This window comes from Dendrobates tinctorius, unplaced genomic scaffold (assembly GCF_039654945.1).
Source record: "Dendrobates tinctorius isolate UK_male_01 unplaced genomic scaffold, ASM3965494v1 ptg000636l, whole genome shotgun sequence".
NCBI lineage: Eukaryota > Metazoa > Chordata > Amphibia > Anura > Dendrobatidae > Dendrobates > Dendrobates tinctorius.
Window position 1 is genome coordinate 34,690 of NW_027362288.1, and position 21,215 is coordinate 55,904.

The 21,215-nt window shown below is 44.7% G+C and overlaps 1 protein-coding gene across 1 annotated transcript in view; it reads right to left on the reverse strand.

Annotated features, from left to right (window-relative positions):
• Positions 1 to 20,556, reverse strand: part of LOC141079201 (receptor-binding cancer antigen expressed on SiSo cells-like) — a 46,595-nt gene extending 26,039 nt beyond the window's left edge. Inside the window, exons 1-6 of the mRNA XM_073565287.1 lie at positions 20,356 to 20,556; positions 16,719 to 16,790; positions 10,692 to 10,790; positions 5,315 to 5,390; positions 868 to 1,017; positions 228 to 335 (exon numbers count right to left, since the gene is read on the reverse strand). Of these exons, the coding sequence (XP_073421388.1) occupies positions 228 to 335; positions 868 to 1,017; positions 5,315 to 5,390; positions 10,692 to 10,774 (417 nt within the window). The 5' untranslated portion in view covers positions 10,775 to 10,790; positions 16,719 to 16,790; positions 20,356 to 20,556. The remainder of the gene's footprint in view (positions 1 to 227; positions 336 to 867; positions 1,018 to 5,314; positions 5,391 to 10,691; positions 10,791 to 16,718; positions 16,791 to 20,355) is intronic.
• Positions 20,557 to 21,215: the final 659 nt, after the last annotated feature.

Here is a 21,215-nt window from a genome sequence, read left to right on the forward strand (position 1 = left end):
GAGGGCCGACTATCCCCATCACACGATGTGCTGGATGCGATTTACAAAGTTACCGCAGCTTGATGGATACCCAGGAGAAGACTAAAGACTAGCCGCATGGGACCGGTGTGATAGCTACCATGAAAACCACGGCGCACCGTGACAAAGACAATAACGAGCCCGCCTGACACGAACATAATCGGAGACCGGCGTTGTGCAGGTCTTCAGCCGTCTCATCCAACACTCACCGATTGTACATAAGGGAGGAGATCCTGTGTGGCTGCCAGTCGGCTTGAAAATCCTATGCTCCCATCTGGGACATTATAAGTGATTGGTTCTCTCTTCTTGACAATGATCTGCAGAAAAAGCGAAAGATGAGATCAAAAACTGTAGCGGCGGAAGCCAGAACGTGGCGAACACACGGCCATTATTTCCGCCCGCACGCTGCTCTCTAACAGACTTTTGTGTATACGGCGCCACCTGCTGTTGTGATAAGGAAATTGCACTCGGTAGACGGCCAATGGCGGATTAAGCATTTAATTACCAGCGCAGACTATGCACATCGCGATACCTATAGATTCCACTGTGTTCCATGCCATATTGACTACATTTGCTAGTAGAATCACAGAAGCTGCGTTTAACCCTGCGTGCTCCGACTGTAAGATATTAAACTCATATCTCCAGTGTGATATTATGTGATGTGTCTGTTCTTATACATCTGCCGGTTTAGAAATAATTTGGTGGTCGGGGTGCCCGGACGCTCATTTTGCAGCATCTAACATAGTATTTGCATACTGGTTTCAACAAGCAAAGCTACACGAGACCCCGGCAGAGCAGCGGTCAGACGGCAGCACAGTCAATATACCACTTTATGGTGCGTGAACTGACTTTCTGGGTTTTCCTGATTGTTGGCGTCATGTCCTTGAAGTAGTCGGGTTCTTCTTGCTCCCCGGAATTTGGTGTGGCCAGAGTTCCATTCCCGCCTTCAATCTTCACGCTCGTGGGGACTTCATCGTCCCAAGAACTCCACTCCTCCACCTAAACGAGACGCACGAGAGTTAGCGAGAGTCATGCTTATTACATTATTTTTTTCCACCAGATTCAGATCAGCTTTTGTGCCTATTTCATCTTTGGGTTGTCTGTACACGGTAGACGCGGCTTTCATTAGCTGGATATTATCTGCTGATTCGTCATTTGTGACTGTCGCAAAAGTTTTTACGCAATGCTCAGTAGACAGTACAATACAAAAGGTTTTCTTTTTGTAATTGAAGACAAATGTGCGACATTTCACTACAAAAAAGGAGTAAAAATCAGCAAACAGGGGGGGGGGGGGAAGGAAAAATGCCATTTTCAATTTGAGACAAATGCAAACATCGTGCACCATTTTGATGAATTTGACAGGAAAGTCTACTGGTGAAAACAGACAAAAACCCACAAAAATACAACTGATTTCCCCTTTTCACATGTAAAGCACCATGGAATAAATGGCGCTATATAAATGTATAATAATAATGTATAAGAGGGCTTTGTTCTTTTCCATCAGAATAGCCTACTAGTAAGAAAAAAAAAATTAAGGCCAATTATGTCATATTGAGGAAGGATCCATAAAAAAGCAAAAGTGATGTTTGCAGTGTAAGCAAAACTTTCCAGAGGCTGAAATTATGTCCCGGTCATGCAATGGACAGAGGTGCACGGTTTGTTACATTAAAAACATTAGAGCTGTGTGATGAGTAGCGCGCCTGTGCATCCGTCACGTGGCCGGCAGCGCGCCTGTGCATCCGTCACGTGGCCGGCAGCGCGCCTGTGCATCCGTCACGTGGCCGGCCTCTCATTTGTAAACAATGAAAGATCTTACAAAATGACAGTAAACAGAGATCATGAAATTGGTGAGGAACTGATACAGAAAGTATACTGGGAAACTGAAAAACCCTTCATTATACGAAAAAAAAATAGAAAGATATTAAACAAAAGGTATTTAAAAAAAAAAAAAAAAAAAAAAAAAAGACCTTGTATAGTAAGGGCCAGCCATTATAATTATATTATAATAGGGGCTTTGAAAGATGCAGCATGAACCAGCCACTAGGTCTACAAATACAGTTACCAAGTGCGAAGAATAGGAGGGAACAGATACTGAAGAAAATGCAGGAAGGAAGAACAGGGAAGAGTTAAGATTAGTGAGGTGAAAGGTCTGTCTAAAGAGATGCGTTTTTAGAGCACACTTAACACCTTAAAACTGTGTATACTTGAATTTATCAAATTGTCCTGGGTTGTGCATTCCAGAAAACTAGTGCAGCACAAGGAAAGTCTTACAGACTGGAATGGGATGCTCGGATTATTCTAGTCTTGGATTATTAGCAGAATGGATAAGACGTGTAGGGTGATAGAAATGATGAAAAAAATGTAGGGTGGTGCAGCACTGTGGAGAGCTGTGGGTGAGAGTTTATACTGTATTGTAGAGGCATCAGTGTAGCAGTGGGACAAAAGTATGACCCTGGATCCCACATTCAGGATGGTAAAAAAGGGCGGATTTTAAGGATGTTATTGAGGTGCAGGTGACGTCAGCGAATTATTAGATGTAGGGAGTAGAGGAAAGATCTGATCCAATATGACCCCAAGACAGCGGGCACGATGCTGGGGAGCAATGGCAGAACCACCAACAGAGAAAGCAAGGAGTTCAGTTTTGGAAAGATTCAGTTTCAGATACAGAGCAGACATGACGTTAGAGACAGCGGACAAACAACAATCATTGGTATTTTGTATTCAGGTGGGGGTCAGGATAAGAGGAGTATAATTGGGTGTCATCAGCATAAAAATGGTACTGAAAACTGAACTGAGCCCTGAGATACCCCATTGATAAGAAGAGAAGGAGGGGAGAGGAGGAGGAGGAGCCGGCAATTTATAAACTGAACAAGTGGTCAGAAAGGTAGGAGAACAAAGAACGGGGTCCTTGAGCTCGATAGAGCGGAGCATAGTGAGGAGGAGCTGCTGATCCAGTGTCAATGCTAAAGAGATCCAGGAGAATCAGTAGGGAGCAGTGACCGCCATTAGATTCAGCTGTTAGTGGTGATGGGCGAACCCGTGGATGTTCGGGTTTGGCGAAGTTTAAAAAAAAAAAAAAAAAAAGTTTGATTTGGGTACCAGAACAGTATCCAGACCCCAATAAGATGAATGGGGGACCCAAGAATCCATTGATTGCCACGCTGTCATCTGCCATGACAGCACGGAAAACACTGACTCTGATCGGCGGTAAGTTCATTACCGCCGGTTGAGAGACTAAAGATGATCTAGATGAAGAATGGAAGAGAAGGCATGCTATTAGGGAAAAGATTCCTGTCGAACATGGCAATTTTTTTTCTTTGACGTGGGCAGATCATCAGGGGCTGCACAACGGGAGGGAGGGAAGAATGTCAGTCACTTTGGATTGTCAGATAGTCTTGTGATAAGGCTGGTGACGTCATTTTGAGCATAAACCTAATAGTAATGGATTAAATCTATAAAATTGTTTAAATATATTAAACATCAAAAAAAGAATAAAAATCAACTAACGTAATAAAAACGCTTTTTGTACCCCAAAATGCTGACATTAAAAACTACAGCCCACTCTGAAAAAAACTCAAACAAAAAAAAAGGCACACAAAATATATACATATACATTGTATACAGACGTTTGGCATCTCCATAATCATACTGACCTTAGCAGATTTTCTTTTACTTATTTTTATGGTGTTCATTATGAAGTAAATACAAAAGAAAAGTGGCGGATTTGAAGAGTTTTTTGTTCCCTCCCCACTCCCCTACCACCAGTTCACCACACTTGGATTTTTCATTACTGACAGTCAGTACATTGTATGACAAAAATAAATGGTGTCATTCAAAATTACAACTTATTGCGTGCAAAAAGAATCCAAAACAACCCCCCCTCTTTGTAGGAGTGCAAAAAAAAAAAGAAAAAATGGCTGCATCATTAAGGGGTTACATTTTTTTGTTTTTTAGCCCAATAAGAAAACAAAAAGCAGAAAAAACTGTTTTCCCATAGTAGTAAGTAATGAGTGTTTCTAAAGCTCCTAAACAAGCCCAGTAGGAGGAGATGTACCGTATTTTTCGGACTGTAAGACGGATCTAAGTTTTAGAGGAGGAAATAAGGAAAAAATAAAATCTGAAGCAAAAAATGTGGTCACTTCTGTACTTAATATCCTCTATCCTGGTAAATATGGTCCCCTCAATCCCTATCCTGGTATTGCAGGGTCCCATCCTTAACCTGGTATGAGTGGCCCCCCCATCAGAAAAGATAAAAAAAAAAAATCATCACACTTACCTTCCTCGCAGCGTCACGCTCCTTTATGTAGCAGGGACGTCATGCGCTGCTCACAAGCAGAGCACAGCTGCCGGAATAGTCACCGGGATTGTTCATCGCAGAGAGCAATGAGTATTCGTTGCTCTTCAGTAACGCGCAGTGTCAGCGGGAGCCTTCCTGCTGCTGCCGGCAGTCACTTGTGCAGATACTTAAGATGAATAGTCAGAATATTCATTTCTCTTAAGTATCTGCACAAGTGACTGCCGGCAGCAGCAGGAAGGCTCCCGCTGACACTGCGCGTTACTGAAGAGCAACGAATACTCATTGCTCTCTGCGATGAACAATCCCGGTGACTATTCCGGCAGCTGTGCTCTGCTTGTGAGCAGCGCATGACGTCCCTGCTACATAAAGGAGCATGACGCTGCGAGGAAGGTAAGTGTGATGTTTTTTTTTTTAATCTTTTCTGAAGGGGGCCATGCACACCAGAATACCGAAGGGGCCATGCACACCAGAATACCGAAGGGGCCATGCACACCAGAATACCGAAGGGGCCATGCACACCAGGAATGGGATGGGGCCAATCATACCAGGATAAGGATGGGGCAATGCATACCAGGAACGTGATGGGGCCAATCATACCATGATGCCAAAAAGAAATTAATATTCACTGCCCTCCACACCCATGGGCATTTAATGAAGGGAATATTCATTTTTCTTTAACAGCGGGCACAGGAGTTGGCCGCTGCCACTGACTCCAGCCTCTGTGACCCGCTGCTCCGCTGAAACAGCTCCCCCACCTCCCCACCACTGCCAAAGCCTGTACATCCAGACTATAAGATGCACCCCCCCCATTTTCCTCCACATTTTGGGAGTTAAAAAGTGCGTCTTATAGTCTGAAAAATATAGTACATAGCATATACATATTAGGTGTCTTGTGCCCATATCTCGTTGCCTACATATACGCACACACATCAGTATATACAATGAACAGGATGTGCGGCAGGAGGAGAACAGAGACAAGGAGGCGAGGCAGTAACTGACCTGCTTGGGAACAGAATAGTCTACAGTGGTCGGCAGAGTTATCTGATCACCGCTTAACTTTCTCCCACGTCCGGACCTTAAAAAGAAAAAAAAAAAAAAAAAAAAGACAACATGAATCAGCCAAACCGATCAGAGAGGCAGGCAACTAAAGAAGTTTAGCAAATTGCATCTTCAAAAATACCAGTACATTTAGAGACCATTGACAGCTTTCAAAGGAAAAAAAAAAAGAAGGAATTTTACATATTAGTAGTTTCCATTATTTAAAAATGTGGCACAAAGTTTGAGTTTATAATAGTCATTCTTTTTCCGACTCCCTGACATGCAGCTTGTAACCTGCTCCTAGTCTCTGACTCTCCTCATGACGACGTGTTCCTCTCAGTAATATAGGCTGGATGTGAGCTCTGTGTGTCCAGGGAGCTGCTGTCTTCACTGGCTCTCCAGTATCAGCACAGCTTCATTCCTGTACCACCTTCCCTCATCTACATCAGAACTGCTCAGGGTGCTCGTGTTTCTGTCTACTTTCATACACATCATGAATAAACCCTTCCCGACATAACACACAATGATATGTCTTATTAAAATAGATGTACTGGTACATCCGGGTGATCGTGCAGGAACAGGAGTGGGGACTCAGCTTAACGGCTGCAATAACCACCTCCGTCTAGCTGTTTAAATGCCGTGGTTCATAGCGACCATGACATTTTAGAAGCCAGTGAGAGGGAAGGAGGAAAAAAATAAAGTTCTTAAAAAAGCTGTGTGTGTTCATTCTGCCTCCCAAATATCAGAATAAGGTTGAGTTCACCTTCATCCTGCACTCTAAGCGGAGCACTCGACTCAAGGTTTCCACAGAAATATCTGAAAATAGGATTCAGACTAAACATTTCACTGTAATGAGGCTAATGAGAGTCATTTTGGGCTACTAACCAGTGGTGACCCATTTCTTTACGCGTGCAGTGAATGGATCCATTGGATTATTCAATTGAAATCACATTTCAGGGATTTAGACTGAGAAAACTTTGATGCAAGTGCTCAATGTAGAGCACAAGATAAATGTGAACGGAGCCTTAAAAGTGATCCAAAATGTTCTGCGCCGCAAAATGCAACCAATAAAAACAGTGAACTCGCACAAAAAAAATTAAAAACAATCAAGTCCCCACTCCGGTCCATCATCTGAAAACTGAAAAGGGGCTTCCACATTACTTGTAGTACAAAGTCTGGAAAAGCTAAATGTCTCCCCTCATAAGGAGGAATCCAGTAACATCTGTGCTCTCAAATCTAAATGCCCCTCTCCTGCTAAGCCCCAATGTGCCTAAACCGCAGTTAGTGTCCACATGTTCACCATTACCGTAATGATGAGAACCCACTTAATTTATGGGGCAATAATAATAATAATACATTTTATTTCTATAGCGCCGACATATTCCGCAGCACTTTACATTTCAGAGGTACATATCTCCAGAAGCATGAGATGGGTACAATGGATTTTCAATATGCAACACCAACTATTTCTTATTTCTGGAAAACACTTGTGGGAGTCAAATTTGTCACTACATCCATATAGGATTTCGCAAAGGTATAATTTCCAAAAAAAGGAGTCACTTGAGAGGGGGGGGAGGGATCAGCAGTTCTGGCACTTTATTAGCTCTACAACTGACACCGGCAAATTATTCTATTACAGAATTCAGACAGCACTCCTGGCATTCCGAGCCTTGTGCCAAACCATAGTTTCTGACCACATATGGGGTATTGATGTATTCAAGAGAAATTGTGTTAGAAGCTGGGGGTCCATTGTCACCTGATCCCCTTAAGTGAAAATCTGGGACAAAAATTTTTTTTTTTACTGGTAAAAAAAATTTTTTTTATCTTCACCTCCCAATTGTATAAAATTCTATGAAAAACCTGTGGCGTCAGCATATTCACTGGAACTGTAGATAAACTCATGGAGGGATGTATGGAGAGATTGCACCCGCAAACGACGTCAACAAAATCTGCATCCAAAATGGCGCTCCTTCCCTTCCAAGTTTTGCAATTTGCCTGAACAGTAGTCTTCCCCCAGAGATGGGGTATCGGCACCCTCAGGAGAAATTGCACAACAAATTGTGCTGTCAATTGTCTCCTATTACCCTTTGGTAAAAATGAAAATTTGGGGCTAAATTAACATTTTACTGGAAAACCTAATTTTTACATCCTACTGTAAAAAAAAAAAAAAAAATTCTGTGAATCACCTGTGGGTTCACAATGCTCACTACACCCTTAGAGGATTTCCTCGAGGGGTATCATTTCAAAACCTCAGGGGATCTTAGAATGCAATATGGCATCCACAATATATCCCAGCCAAAATTGCAAGTGCTCCTTCCCTTTCTATATCTGCCGTGCGCAAAAACAGTAATTTCCGACCATAAATAGGGCATCAGTGTCCTCAGGAGAAATTACACAACAAACTATGGGGTCCATATTTCACTTGTTACCATTGTGAAAATGAAGTTTGGGACTAAAGCAACAGCGTAGTCCTTATGTTATAAGCTTTTGTGAAGCACCTGTGGGTTTGAAATGGTGCAGTTTCCAAAATTAGGGATTTTTGCTGATTTGGCATCTCAGGAGCACCTCAGTATTGAGGCCACCGCCTGAGCTTCACAGAACTAAGATGGCAGCCATGGGGGTTTTCAGCATGCTCCGGCTACACTGCCAATCAGTAAATCGTCATCATGTCAAGCCATTGGGAGCTAGTGTTCACACAAACCGGCAACCGCTCTTTTTAAAAAAGAACCTTCCATCAGTATTTAACCTCTTAAAGGAAAGGTATGGCCACAATGGCCCTGATATACTGATTTAATGGATACCTTCAACGGGCAGGACTGTGGGTTTTGGACACTGCTATGACACCTGCGTTTTTCCGAGCCCGGTTTGCTAAATTTTGCGCCAGCGCAGATTGGGATCTCAACTCAATGATCTAGGCTCCATTTTGCTGGAGAAAGCAAGATTAACCTGAGCCTGCAGCGCCATTTTGTTGCAGGACACTGGAACGTGAAAGCGTACAAGAGCCACCGGCAAGGGCTGAGCTATCGTGAAATTTTAAGAAGGAGGCTCATACAGATGTGGAGGGGCCCAAGCCAAACTGGGTCTCTACCCACAGTCTCACCCCGATGCATGAAAAGGTTGTTGCACCAAAACTTCTAAGGTGAATTAAACAGAACCAGGCTACAGATTTTTTCACTACAGGTACCCATTAAATCAGTATATCTGGGCCATAATGATCATATCTTTACTTTAACCGGTTCTCTTAAAATGCCGTTGTGAGCGACAGATATTGGCACTTATATAGTAACAAAACAACGATTGGAGCTGAAGCCAATCACTGCTACTATAGGAAGATGCCGGCCGTGTAACCCAGCAATAACCTCCCGGTATGATGTGGGCTCATCTACATACATGGGGGGCCCAATGTATCGAAGAGTGGTTTCCGGAAACCCCCCACAAGTAACACACGTCAGTGTTTCCAGTACGTTTGGTGATGGTTTTCACACGTACTGAAGACACTTGCACATGTAGACCCATTATAATCTATGAGGCTGCGCACATGTCGGTGTGATCCACTCGTGGACACGTCCGCTTTTTTTTCCTGCAGCATAGACGTCAATACATCCCACACATATGGATGACAAGGTGTGACATCCTTGTACCGTCTGTGTGACACTCACTGGAATAGAAATGGCATTTTTACATGTTAAGATGTGCAGAGATCGATATGGTGTAGATAGAAAGATATATATGAGATACATAATTAGTGCTCTGAATGTGTAGCTTATTACACTTGTATTAATCTGATACATAATTGAAAAAAAAGCTTATAGGGCCAATCCCCCATTTTTGATAAACAGCCAAGGTAAAGCAGACAGCTGTGAGCTGGTATTATCAAGCTGGGACAGTCCATGGATATTGTTCCCTTCCCAGCCCACAGCCACCCCTGAATTGGCGCATCACAAAGAATGTGTTAATCCTGGCACTTTGCCTTGTTTTTCCTGCTTGCCCTGGTGTGGAGGCAATCGGAATAATATTTACTTATTTTGTGTGCTTGATGTCAGCTGTGTAAAGTCAGCTGACATCAAGCCCAGGGGTTAGTAATGGCGTGGTGTCTATCAGACATTTCCATTACCATTCCCGTAAGTTAAGAAAAAAAAGCCCCATAATATTTAATATTTTATTGGGAAAAAAAAAACAAAAAACAAACTCTGGTTCAATGTATTAATATAAAAAAAAAAACAAAAAAAACAAAAAAAAAAAAAACACATGCTTGTCTGAATTAGTCCAAGCATTCCGTTGGAGCTGTGAGGTTAATAAATTGGTAAACGATGGACTGCTTCTTGTCTTTATTTCTCTCTTTTCTTGTTTCAAGTTGCCATTTGAGGACTACGTCTGAATCCTTGGACTACTTCAGACCAGCATGGGAGTTTGTGTTTTTTTTTTTTTTCCTTTTAACTTACGGAGTTAGTAACGGGAGTGTCTGATAGACGCCTCTCCATTACTAACCCCTGGGCTTGATGTCAGCTGACATCAAGCCCAGAAATTACTACCCAGATTGCTAGTGAACCAGTTCTTCCCATTGGAAAGAGCCAGGGAAAGCGCCAGAATTGTTGCATCCCGTGTGATGTGCCAATTCTGGGCTGCTATTGGCTTGTATTTTTAGGCTGGGAAGGGGCCAATATCCAATGGCCCTCAGCTGTCTACTTTGACCTTGGCTGGTTATCAAAACTGGATGGGACCCCTTTTTTCCCCCATTTATTAGCCTAATGTAAGTACAGTAAACTACACATACACGGCCCTAATTAAATATCTCACGGATATCATTCTATCTGCACCATATCTACCTCTATCTTCTGCACATCCAACATCTAAACATCTGTCATCTCTATTCAAGTAGGTGGTATGCACAGACAGCACCGATACAGGTTTTTCCAGTACTGGAAAAATCAGGACACGTGAAGGAGACACTGCACAACGTGAATGTGAGTGCACCCTACATAATATAAGATGTGGCTTGTCACTACACTTTCGGCTTCTCAAAGGCATCACCGTCTCTACACTGTATTCTACATAAGCAAGAAGGATTATTAAGAGGGTTGGGAAAAGTGTATTTCATGAATTGTGCCGAAAATACGGATTGGGAATAGCTGAAAGAAAAGTGCAGGCACTGAGGCTAAACACCCACTCGGCTACACCGATGTCAGAGCATGGAGGGCTGTATGGGCAGGATCAGGTCAGGAAAAGAATGTATCGTCTATTAAAAAATAAATAAATATAAAAAAATATTTAGGATAACTGAAGCTATATAAGGTAACTAAAGTACATTAAAAAGTAACAGATGCCAGGCCCAGGTTACCTGCATATTAATCTCTTGAAGAAGGCGAGAACGGAAGCGAGGCAAGTGCAAATCTTAAATAGGCGGAACTGTGTGACGGCCATGCCGAGAGCTGTTCACCTGCAAGGCAATCACACAAAAGAGTTAAATCACAAAATCAGGCGGTTTGTATATAATGCTCAGCTATCCCAGTAGTAATGGGGTACACTAGATCAAGATATGGGAAGGTGATTTAAAGGGAACAATCCCTTTAATATTTGGCTGGTCAGGCAGCACTAGTCATCAGCTCATTCTTCTGGGGAAAGCAGCTGGATAGGAAAAGTAATAATACATGATAGTCATTCAGGTGATCAGAGATCAGGGTGACAGAGAGGCCCCAATCTAGGATGGGTACCTGCACAAAGTTGTTGACATGAGAACCCCTTTCAAGGCTTCAGGAGCGTACAATATAGACGTGTTCTGCACGAGTAACAAGGACGACGCGCCGACTGTTCAAGTGACAGACTTGCTCTAAGTGAAAATAAAAATATAGTAGCATGTACCGTATTTTTCGGACTATAAAACGCACTTTTTCCCCAAAAAAATTTGGGTGGAAAACGGGGGGGGGGGGGGTGTCATAGTTGGAATGTACAGTACTTACACTTTGGTGGCAGCAGGAGTCGGGAGATTATTGTGATGGTCCTGGTCTGACGCTGCAGGGCGATGATTGTTGTACGGCGGTGCCAGTGGCTAAGGCGACATTTTCTGAAAGCCCGGAGCCCCGCACTTCTATTGCCTCGATGCTGCGGCCACCGGGAAAATGGTCACGGAGGCGGCGCATGCGCACATTGAGATCTCGGCTCAGAGATCTCAATCTGCGCCTGGGGAATCAATTGTGGCCAAGATCTCAATCTGCGCATTCGCTGCCTTCGGTGGCCATTTTCCCAGAGGACATAGCATCAAGGCAATAGAAGTGTGGGGGATTTGGACTTTCAGAAAATGTCGCCGGAGGCCCCCACACCACCAAGAATCGCCACACCAGGCTGGGATGGGAGCGAGATCATCGCCCCGCATTGTCGGGCCACCGGAAGAATCGTGCGACTCCTGCTGCCACCAGGGGTGCCGATTCCCCACCGGGTAAGATGGATGCAAGACTGTAAGACGGACCCCCATTTGATGCATTAATTACCCCTCCCCGTTTTCCTTCTTAAAATTTGGGTTGCGTTTTATAGTCCCAAAAAAATAAGGTACTATGCTCTTCAATATGTCAGACATGACCTGCCCATTCAGGTCTACAGATGAACACACACAAAAAAAGAAAAAAAAACACAATCGGACAATTTTACATCCACTTACATTCAGTGTCTCCCTCTCCCACACCACCTCCCCACCTACCTGTCGGTGTTCCTCAAGGCTCAGTTCTAGGACCCCTACTCTTCTCTATCTACACCTTCGGCTTGGGACAGCTCATAGAATCCCACGGTTTGCAGTATCATCTCTACGCCGATGACACGCAGATCTGGACCTGACCTCTCCTCCTTACTGACCAAAATCCCACAATGTGTCTGCTGCTATCTCAGCTTTCTTCTCTGCTCATTTTCTAAAACTGAACATGGACAAAACAGAATTCATCATCTTTCCCCCAGCTCACTCTACCCCTCCACCAGACCTATCCATCAATGTCAATGGCTGCTCTCTATCCCCAGTCCCGCACGCTCGGTGCCTTGGGGTGATCCTCGACTCTGCGCTCTCTTTCAAGCCACATATCCAAGCCCTCACCTCCTCCTGCCGCCTCAAACTCAAAAATATTTCCCGGATCCGTGCATTCCTTGACCATGAAACCACAAAGACACTAGTGCAAGCCCTTATCTCCCGCCTCTACTACTGCAACCTCCTTCTCTCTGGCCTCTCCTCTAGCACTCTGGCACCACTCCAATCCATCCTACATGCTGCTGTCCGACTAATCCACCTGTCTCCCCGTTATTCCCCAGCCTCTCCTCTATGCCAAGACTTTCATTGGCTTCCTATCATCGAGGCTCCAGTCCAAAACCTTAAGCGGAAACGCTTAAACGCATCTCCATGCAATCCTATGCGATTCCGCAGTTGCTGTGCCCATGCTGCGGATTTTTCCGCTGCAGAATCGCATAGCGGTAAAATCCGCAGCATTTCCATTATTTCTGCGGAATCGCTGTGATTTCGCCGCCATAGGATTGCATTGAAACGCTCACTTTACGCATGTGGCTATGCCCACTATGCGTAAAGTGAGCGTTATATGTGTGGATGGTACCCAGGGTCTGGAGGAGAGGAGACCGTCCTCCATGCCCTGGGTACCACATTCCTGTTAAAAATAATTAAAAAAATAGAGATATACTTACCCTCCGTCGGTCCCCGGAATCCACCCGGCCCTCATGGCGCTGCCGGCAACTTCCGTTCCCAGGGATGCATTGCGCGAATGACCTCTGATGACGTAGCGGTCACGCAAGACCGCTTCGTCATCAGAGGTCATTTGCGCAATGCATCCCTGGGAACGGAAGTTGCCAGCAGCGCCATGAGGGCCGGGAGGATTCCGAGGGCCAACGGAGGTCAAGTATATCTCTATTTTTTATTTTTATTATTTTTAATATTTTTTTTTACTAAAAGTAAAAGGTTTACTAATAGTAAAAGGTTGGTCACACTTGTCAAGCGCTATGCTTGACAAGTGTGACCAACCTGTCAAACACTTCTCTAAGCAATGCTTCAAATCGCTTGGAAATGCGCAAGCATTCTGCAAGCAAAAAACCCTTGCAAAACGCTTGTGTTTTGCAGGAAAACGCATGCGAATTCCGCACGCGTTTTACCCACGGCAGGGAGTTGCAGAAAATTCCACATTTCTGCAACGTGGGCACATAGCCTAACTATGACATCCAAAGCCATCCACAACCTTTCTCCTCCATACATCTGTGACATGGTCTCCCGGTACCTACCCGCACGCAACCTCCGATCCTCACAAGATCTCCTTCTCTACTCCCCTCTTATCTCCTCTTCCCACAATCGCATAAAAGAGTTCTCCCATGCTTCCCCCATACTCTGGAACTCTCTACCCCAAGATATCAATCTCTCGCCTACCATGGAAACCTTCAAAAAGAACCTGAAGACCCACCTCTTCCGACAAGCCTACAACCTGCAATTCAGTCTGCTGAACCGCGGCACGACCAACTCTACCCTCTCCTAGTGCAGGGTTCCCCAACTACAGTCCTCAAAGCCCACCAACAGGTCATGTTTTCAGGATTTCCTTAGTATTGCCCAAGTGATAATTGCATCACCTGTACAATACAAGGGAAATCCTTAAAACATGATCTGTTGGTGGGCCTTGAGGACTGGAGCTGGGGAACCCTGTCCTAGTGTATCCTCACCCATCCCTGTAGACTGCGAGCCCTCGTGTACAGGGTCCTCTTATCCTCTGTACTTGTGTGCGCCTTGTTTTGCTCATGTTCATTGTACTTGTCTATAATTGCCCCTTTGAAAATGTAAAGCGCCATGGAATAAATGGTGCTATAAAAATGTATAATAATGTAAGAGCAGTAAAAAGCATGTGGCACAATGGCCTAATATAATTAGAATAAATTATAATATTAATCCGATGTCTGTAAAGCGCTGTGGAGTTAATGGCGCTATATAAGCGAGTAAAATAATGTAACAAAGGATAACAAAGCCTGAATACAGATAAAGTATGATGCAAACAAAAATGCCCACAAACAGTATGATACCCCTACAGAGAATTCATCCACACCCACACACGGTATGATGACCCTTCTCAACTCCCTTAATTCCCCGACAAAGAATGGTGGCCCCCATTCGCCAACTGAGTAGCGGCCCATCTAATATATAAAGCTCAATGTGAATGTGTGTGTGTGTGTGTCCGGGATTGGCATCCGCACCGTCGCAGCTACAGCCATAAAATTTGGCACAGTCACACGTCTGGCCCCCGAGTGTCCTAGGCTATGTTGTGAGGCGAAATTTTAACCCCGCGCGTTCCAATTCACCAAATAATTTTGCCCCTATCTACATAATGAGGAAAAAGTGTGCGTGTATCAAGCCCCGCCGCTCATTATGATGTCATAATGGTTGACTATGGGATGGAGGATGTATGACAGGTATATGGGCATGGGACTATGGGATGGCGGATATGTATGATGGGTATATGGGCACGGGCCTATGGGATGGCGGATATGTATGATGGGTATATGGGCACGGACCTATCGGATCGTGGATATGTATGATGGGTATATGGGCACGGGACTATGGGGTGGAGGATATGTATGATGGGTATATGGGCACTCGACTATGGGATGGAGGATATGTATGATGGGTATATGGGCACTCGACTATGGGATGGAGGATATGTATGATGGGTATATGGGCACTCGACTATGGGATGGAGGATATGTATGATGGGTATATGGGCACCCGACTATGGGATGGAGGATATGTATGATGGGTATATGGGCACTCGACTATGGGATGGAGGATATGTATGATGGGTATATGGGCACGGGACTATGGGATGGAGGATAATTATAATTTGTTATAACTAACCACAGTTAGTTACTATGCCCGGGCAGCGCCGGGCTCTTCAGCTAGTACACTATAAAGGGCCCCACATACAGTATACTGGCCTCACATTAAATAAAATAAATGTTCACCTCTGCTCCGATCTCTTTATGGAGTCTTCAAATCCTCTGCAGATGTAGAGCGGGAATGATGGGAGAGAGTCGGCTGATGCTCCCTTCTCCATCATCGCTTTTAATTGTATTGGCATCTGGGAAGCCGATATAGTTTAATGTGCAAAGCTGGGAGAAAGTGCCTCGCAGGCCAAATACACCTGGGAGACCCGCCTGGTGTCGCGGGCCAGAGTTGGACATATATACTGTTACATTATCAGTGCCGCACCCTTTCTACTTCGACCTGAAGGTGAGGACACTGGTTATCAACTCAGAAAACAAAAAAGTGTCGGGCTATGTTGTGCACACCGTGTCTTATACACTCCGGAGAACCCGCCAATGCCTTCGAGCAGAAGAAGCAGGAAACTGGCCATTATTTTCCGTTGAAAATTGTTGTGTGCTTTTTTTTTTAAGCCATGTCCTGAGTGTTTTTCTGTTTTAGCCCCCGGTCAATTTTTGTAGTTTTTCCCAAGGTTTTTGTCATGTCCTTTTTGCTGTTGATTTTTTTCCCCCCTCACTCCATTGGATAGTGAAGTTTTGTTTTTTTTTTTAAAGCAAAAATGATGGCAAAATGCTCTTATTGACTTGTATTGTAAGGTACAGAGGATCTCCCGAGCGGAAAACGGCAGAGGAAAGGGCATGTAACTTGTTTTAAACCACTTGGCATTTCTAGAAAACATGAAGCTGTTAAGAGACGTTAATAAGCCTGAACATACATATACATGTCTGAAAAGCAAGACTACTTTTTACATAGTACATTCTTTTGGGTTTTTTGTAGGTTTTTCAGGCATTTTCACCTGAAAAAAAAGAAAAATAACCTTGTGAACATAGCCTTAGTCCTCAGAGCACGGCCTAGGTTTGCTTCACATGTCCGTTTCAGGGTCTGTCTTTGGACCAAATTCCAGATTAACCACAAACATCTAAACCCGAATTCAAAAGTGGGGCAGTCAGTCCCAAAATTGCCCCCTGTACACAGACTGACAATGTCCTTAACAAGGAATCGCCTTCATTGTATCCTCCTCGGAGAGTCAGCTTTATAGGGCCCTCGTCTCATCACCCGCACACTGGGATCAGAAACCTTTTACATCTTAGAAGGAACAAACCCCATTTTCTGTTCCTAGGACACCAGATCTCATGGCCCAGGGTCATACCTGCAAGTCAGCGACATACAACATCTGCTCATCAAAGGGTCAACCAGTCATCTGTGGCATTGTGGTAAGACCCCCACTCACACACAAAAAGAAGCCTTGTCTCTGGTGGGTGCCCCCAGGCCCAGAATACTAACAATCCCCCGTTCTGTTCTTCCATCCTATGGTCAAGACACGCTCTTTCAACCACGGACTCTCGGCATGTGACACATAAAACCTACCTGTGAGCGCCGGCTCCTTTATGCTTCATTCACAGATCTGAGAAGATCGTAGAGAGCCGTCCTCTGTGGTCACTGGAGATAGAAAACACCTGTTATATAAAGAAACACTGGAAAATACATGGGTTGAGGAGAAGAGATGAGTGGACCCTGTGGAAGCTTGGGTTCAGCTGAAATGGGGGAAAAAAAAGGAAATACACGGGCCCCACTATTTTTTTAATAACCAGCCAAGGGAAAGCAGACAGCAGTGAGCTGGTAGTCGAATGCTGAGAATGCCCAATATCCATGGAGCTTCCCAGAATGTAAATGTCAGCCCCCGGCTGTCTGCTTTGCCTTAGCTTATTAAAATTAGGGGAGAAACTTTTTTGCCCCCCCACATCATTTTAATCACAAGTTAAGGCAAAGCAGACACCTGAGGACTGATATTAATAGGCTGGAAAAGAAGCTCCATGGATATTGGCCACTTCCCAGCATAATAAAGACCAGCTCACAGCTCACACATATACACACTATCAGGCCGAATCACGCGGTGCGCCTGCTAATCATAGACATGCCATTACTTACCATGGCCGTGATACGGATGGTAGTGCTCAATGTCTTAAAGCTTGCTTTCAGCAAGCTTTATAAGGCTATGTGCACACGTTGTTGAAGGTGCTGCAGATTTTTCCACGCGGATTTAGAAAGATCCGCAGGTAAATCCGCAGGTCAAAAGACCTACGGATTAGCCTGTGGTTTTCCCCTGCGGTTTGACACCTGTACAATGGAGCAGATGTAAAACCGCTGCGGAATCCTCACAAAGAATTGACATGCTGCGAATTTAAAACCGAAGCAAATCCGCGCTGAAAAATCCGCAGCATGTCCACAGCATTATTGGATTTCCATTGAATACAATGGGACTGTACAATGCAGAAAAATCAGCTGCGGATCCGCAGCAGAATCCGCAACGTGTGCACATGGCCTTAGGCTACAGAAGCCGAAACCTGACATTCAGTAAGTAGTCTGTGTTTGAGGTTTGACATCGGACACAAGGTGTTCAGTACCAACCCCGAACTTTACCGTTTGGGTCTGCTCATCCCTAGTAGGGAGGAAATAAAACATGGAAACACATCAGCAGGTGGCACCCTGACAGCCTCCCTCTGCCTGGCACATGGGCAATGTTGACCACCAATTCGAGAACAGAATTATTTAAAAAATAGACTCTAGTGAAATCTGAGCCCCATTATATACTAAAATTACTGGGGGTCATTGCAAATCTGAGACGGGCGCTTGAATTTGGACAATTCCTTGAAATCGCTGTGGCGCGTGATCTGCAAGGAAGGCGCACATAAAACAGAATATAGAACATGAATTAAATGGTGGCTTAAATATACCATACATATAATAAAAAAAAAAACTGACTAAAAGGTCAAATTTTGATGCGGTAATTTAGAAGCCTCTATTTTTGGCTTACTGAGGCTACTTTCACACTTGCGTTTTTTAGTGCGTTTTCTTGTTTTTTGCACATGGTTTTTGCAAAAAATGCATGCTTTTTTTTGCGCTGACGTGCGCATGACCATGAGCACGTCAGCACTCCCACAGACTTTAATGGGTTTTGGGTAGAGTTGAGCGACTTTGGTCGGATCGGGTTTCATGAAACAAAATTTGAGTCGGATGAAACTGCTCCGACTAGGGCAAAAAAAGTCAGAGTTTCATCCGAAACCCGACCCCAATGCAAGTCAATGGGGAATAAAAGTCATCATTGAGTGGATGACATTGACTTGCATTGAGGTCGGGTTTCAGACGAAACTCCGACTTTTTTTGCCCTAGTCGGAGCAGTTTCATCCGACTCAAATTTTGTTTCATGAAACCCGATCCGACCAAAGTCGCTCAACTCTAGTTTTGGGTGAATTTCGTGCGCATGCGTTTTTTTGGGACAGGTCGGACGCACAAAAAATGCAACAGGATGCATTTTGCGCAGCCAGGCGCACACTACAAAAAAACGCACGCGCATACAAACGCATGACTATGTGCACCCATGTTAAATATAGGGGGAAAAAAACGGATGCGCACTTATGCGCAAAAACAGCACAAAAAAAACGCAGGTGTGAAAGTAGCCTGAAGAGGGGGCGGACATCAGAGAGCAAATGCACAAGTAGTGAATATGAGGAGTATTTTCTGCAACTGATGTGCAGCAGAACATTTAGTCAAAATTGTTTTTTTAATGAGCGGGCAGTGCATTATTCTGCGAATTCGAGAGGTGGTGAGTTCTCCTTCAATGGAAGTCTTCAAACAGTGGCTGGACAGACATCTGACTGGGATGGTTTAGTGAATCCTGCATTGAGCAGGGGGTTGGACACGATGGCCCAGGAGGTCCCCTCCAACTCTAAGGGTACCGTTACACCTAGCGACTCACCAGCGATCCCGACCAGCGATATGACGCGGTCAGGATCGCTGGTGCATCGCTAAGTGGTCGCTAGTGAGCTGCCACACAGGCATATCTCACTAGCGACATCGCTGGGGACGGGGGTCGCTACTTACCCGTCAGACGCGGCGATCCTGCCCGGCTCCACGCGTCGCTCGTCGTCACAGCAGGAAGCGCCGCAGGAAGTGACCGACGAGAAATGGTCCAGCAGCTTCTCGCGTGACCAGTGTTGAGCAGCGGGGGAGCCGGTCGGAGGTAAGTATCACACATAGTGATATCGCTAGCAATATCGCTGCTACGTCACAAAATCGGTGACTTTACAGCGATATTGCTAGCGATATCGCAGTGTGTAACGGGGGATTGGTTCTAGGATTCTAGGATTGGTATTTACCCTCGGAGGAGATTCAAATCTTTCAGTGACGGAGACTCCGCTTGTTCTCGCGGCCCCCACACTGCTGCAGACTGACTGTCCTGTTACCTAAGTGCAGAAGTCACTCTGCCATTGTGCGAGACCACCGGGATTATTATTACACTAGGAGCATTTTTTTTTTTTTTTTTCAGTCCAGTTTTTAGGGCGGAAAGAAAAAAAAATAGTTTTTCCAACTGCAGCAAAACAGTGAGATTTGTAAAGTCTCATTCACATCTTTGCATGTTTATCTTTATTTATCTGAAGTGAATTTTGGAAAGGAAAAAAAAAAAAAATCTGCATTTTTCCTGCTAATTTTAATGCAGCGTTCCCACGTTAACGTAAGAAAAAAAAAACCACAGCAAAGAGTCTTTGGTTTTTACCCCCCATGACAAAAAAAAAGAACACAGAGGCTGAATTATGGTACGGTAGGTTATTTTTCCTTTTTTTATGGTGTCTTTTTTCTTTTTTTTAAGCGCTAAATTTTCCAAACTCGGGAATGTGCATCAGGATTTTTTTTTTTTTTGCACAGGATAAAAAAAATGCAGCAAAATTTCAACATGATAAAATAGAAAATAAATAAAGCTTCATGTGAACAAGAACCAACATTGGGGGAAAAAAGTCTAGGAAAAGCTCATCCATGTGATGCAAGAGAAACACTGCACCATAAGCTGCCAGCGATCACTGGTGGGACTACTGATCCCAGCGCACCCTGGGGCTGATCACTGGGCTCTAATCCCGGAGCAGCGGCTCTGCTGCGGGCGGTCACCCAGCTTTCCCCGGGGCTGATAAGCTCCAGCACGTTTCCCTCAGCACTACTACCCACAATGCACCTGCAGGGGACGCGCAGCTCCGGCTCAGCGTGCGCCCGGCTCCGGGTGTGGAGCGCCCATCAGGCGGCAGCATGCGAGGCAAGGTCCCGGCAAACACAGGGAAGAGGGACGAGCACTCCTTCTCTCCCACCGCTCTGTCCAGGATCGATGACGTCGACGCAGCGGCGGCAGTGCACGCTCCACACGTCAAAACGCCGCCGACGTGGAAAACGAAGCGAAGCATTCTGGGAAGTGTAGTCTCTACGTTATTTCAGAAACTACATTTCCCATAATTCCCTGGCTCACGATCCTCCTTACTTCTACCTGTGTGTCCTGCAGCCTGTAGTGTGGTGCTTACTGCTGCCCTTCAGATGTGTGAAGAGGGGACACAGTGTCATCATTTAACCCCTTAGTGACCCAGCCTCCCCCCCAATTCTGACATGTTTCCAGCATATCCCAGTGATTCTGAGAATTTTTTTTTCCATGACACGTTGTACTTTATGTTAATGGTAAATTTAGATCGATATGTTTTGCATTTATTTATAACAAAAAATATGAAAAGTTTGAGAACAGTTAGCAATTTTTGAAACTCTGACGTTCGTAAATAACGTTTCCCTCATGTCAGCGCCGTCTGTAAAATGGTCTTACCTTTTGTTAGGAGGTTTATAAATTGTAGCAGGAATTTTTCATATCTTCAAGGAAAAATGGTGGAGAAGAATTCCTAGTGCTAGAGGAGTTAGCAGGAATCCAGGTGCACTGGCCTGTGGTAGGGAGTAATTCCTAGTGCTAGAGGAGTTAGCAGGAATCCAGGTGCACTGCCTGTGGTAGGGAGTAATTCCTAGTGCTAGAGGAGTTATCAGGAATCCAGGTGCACTGCCTGT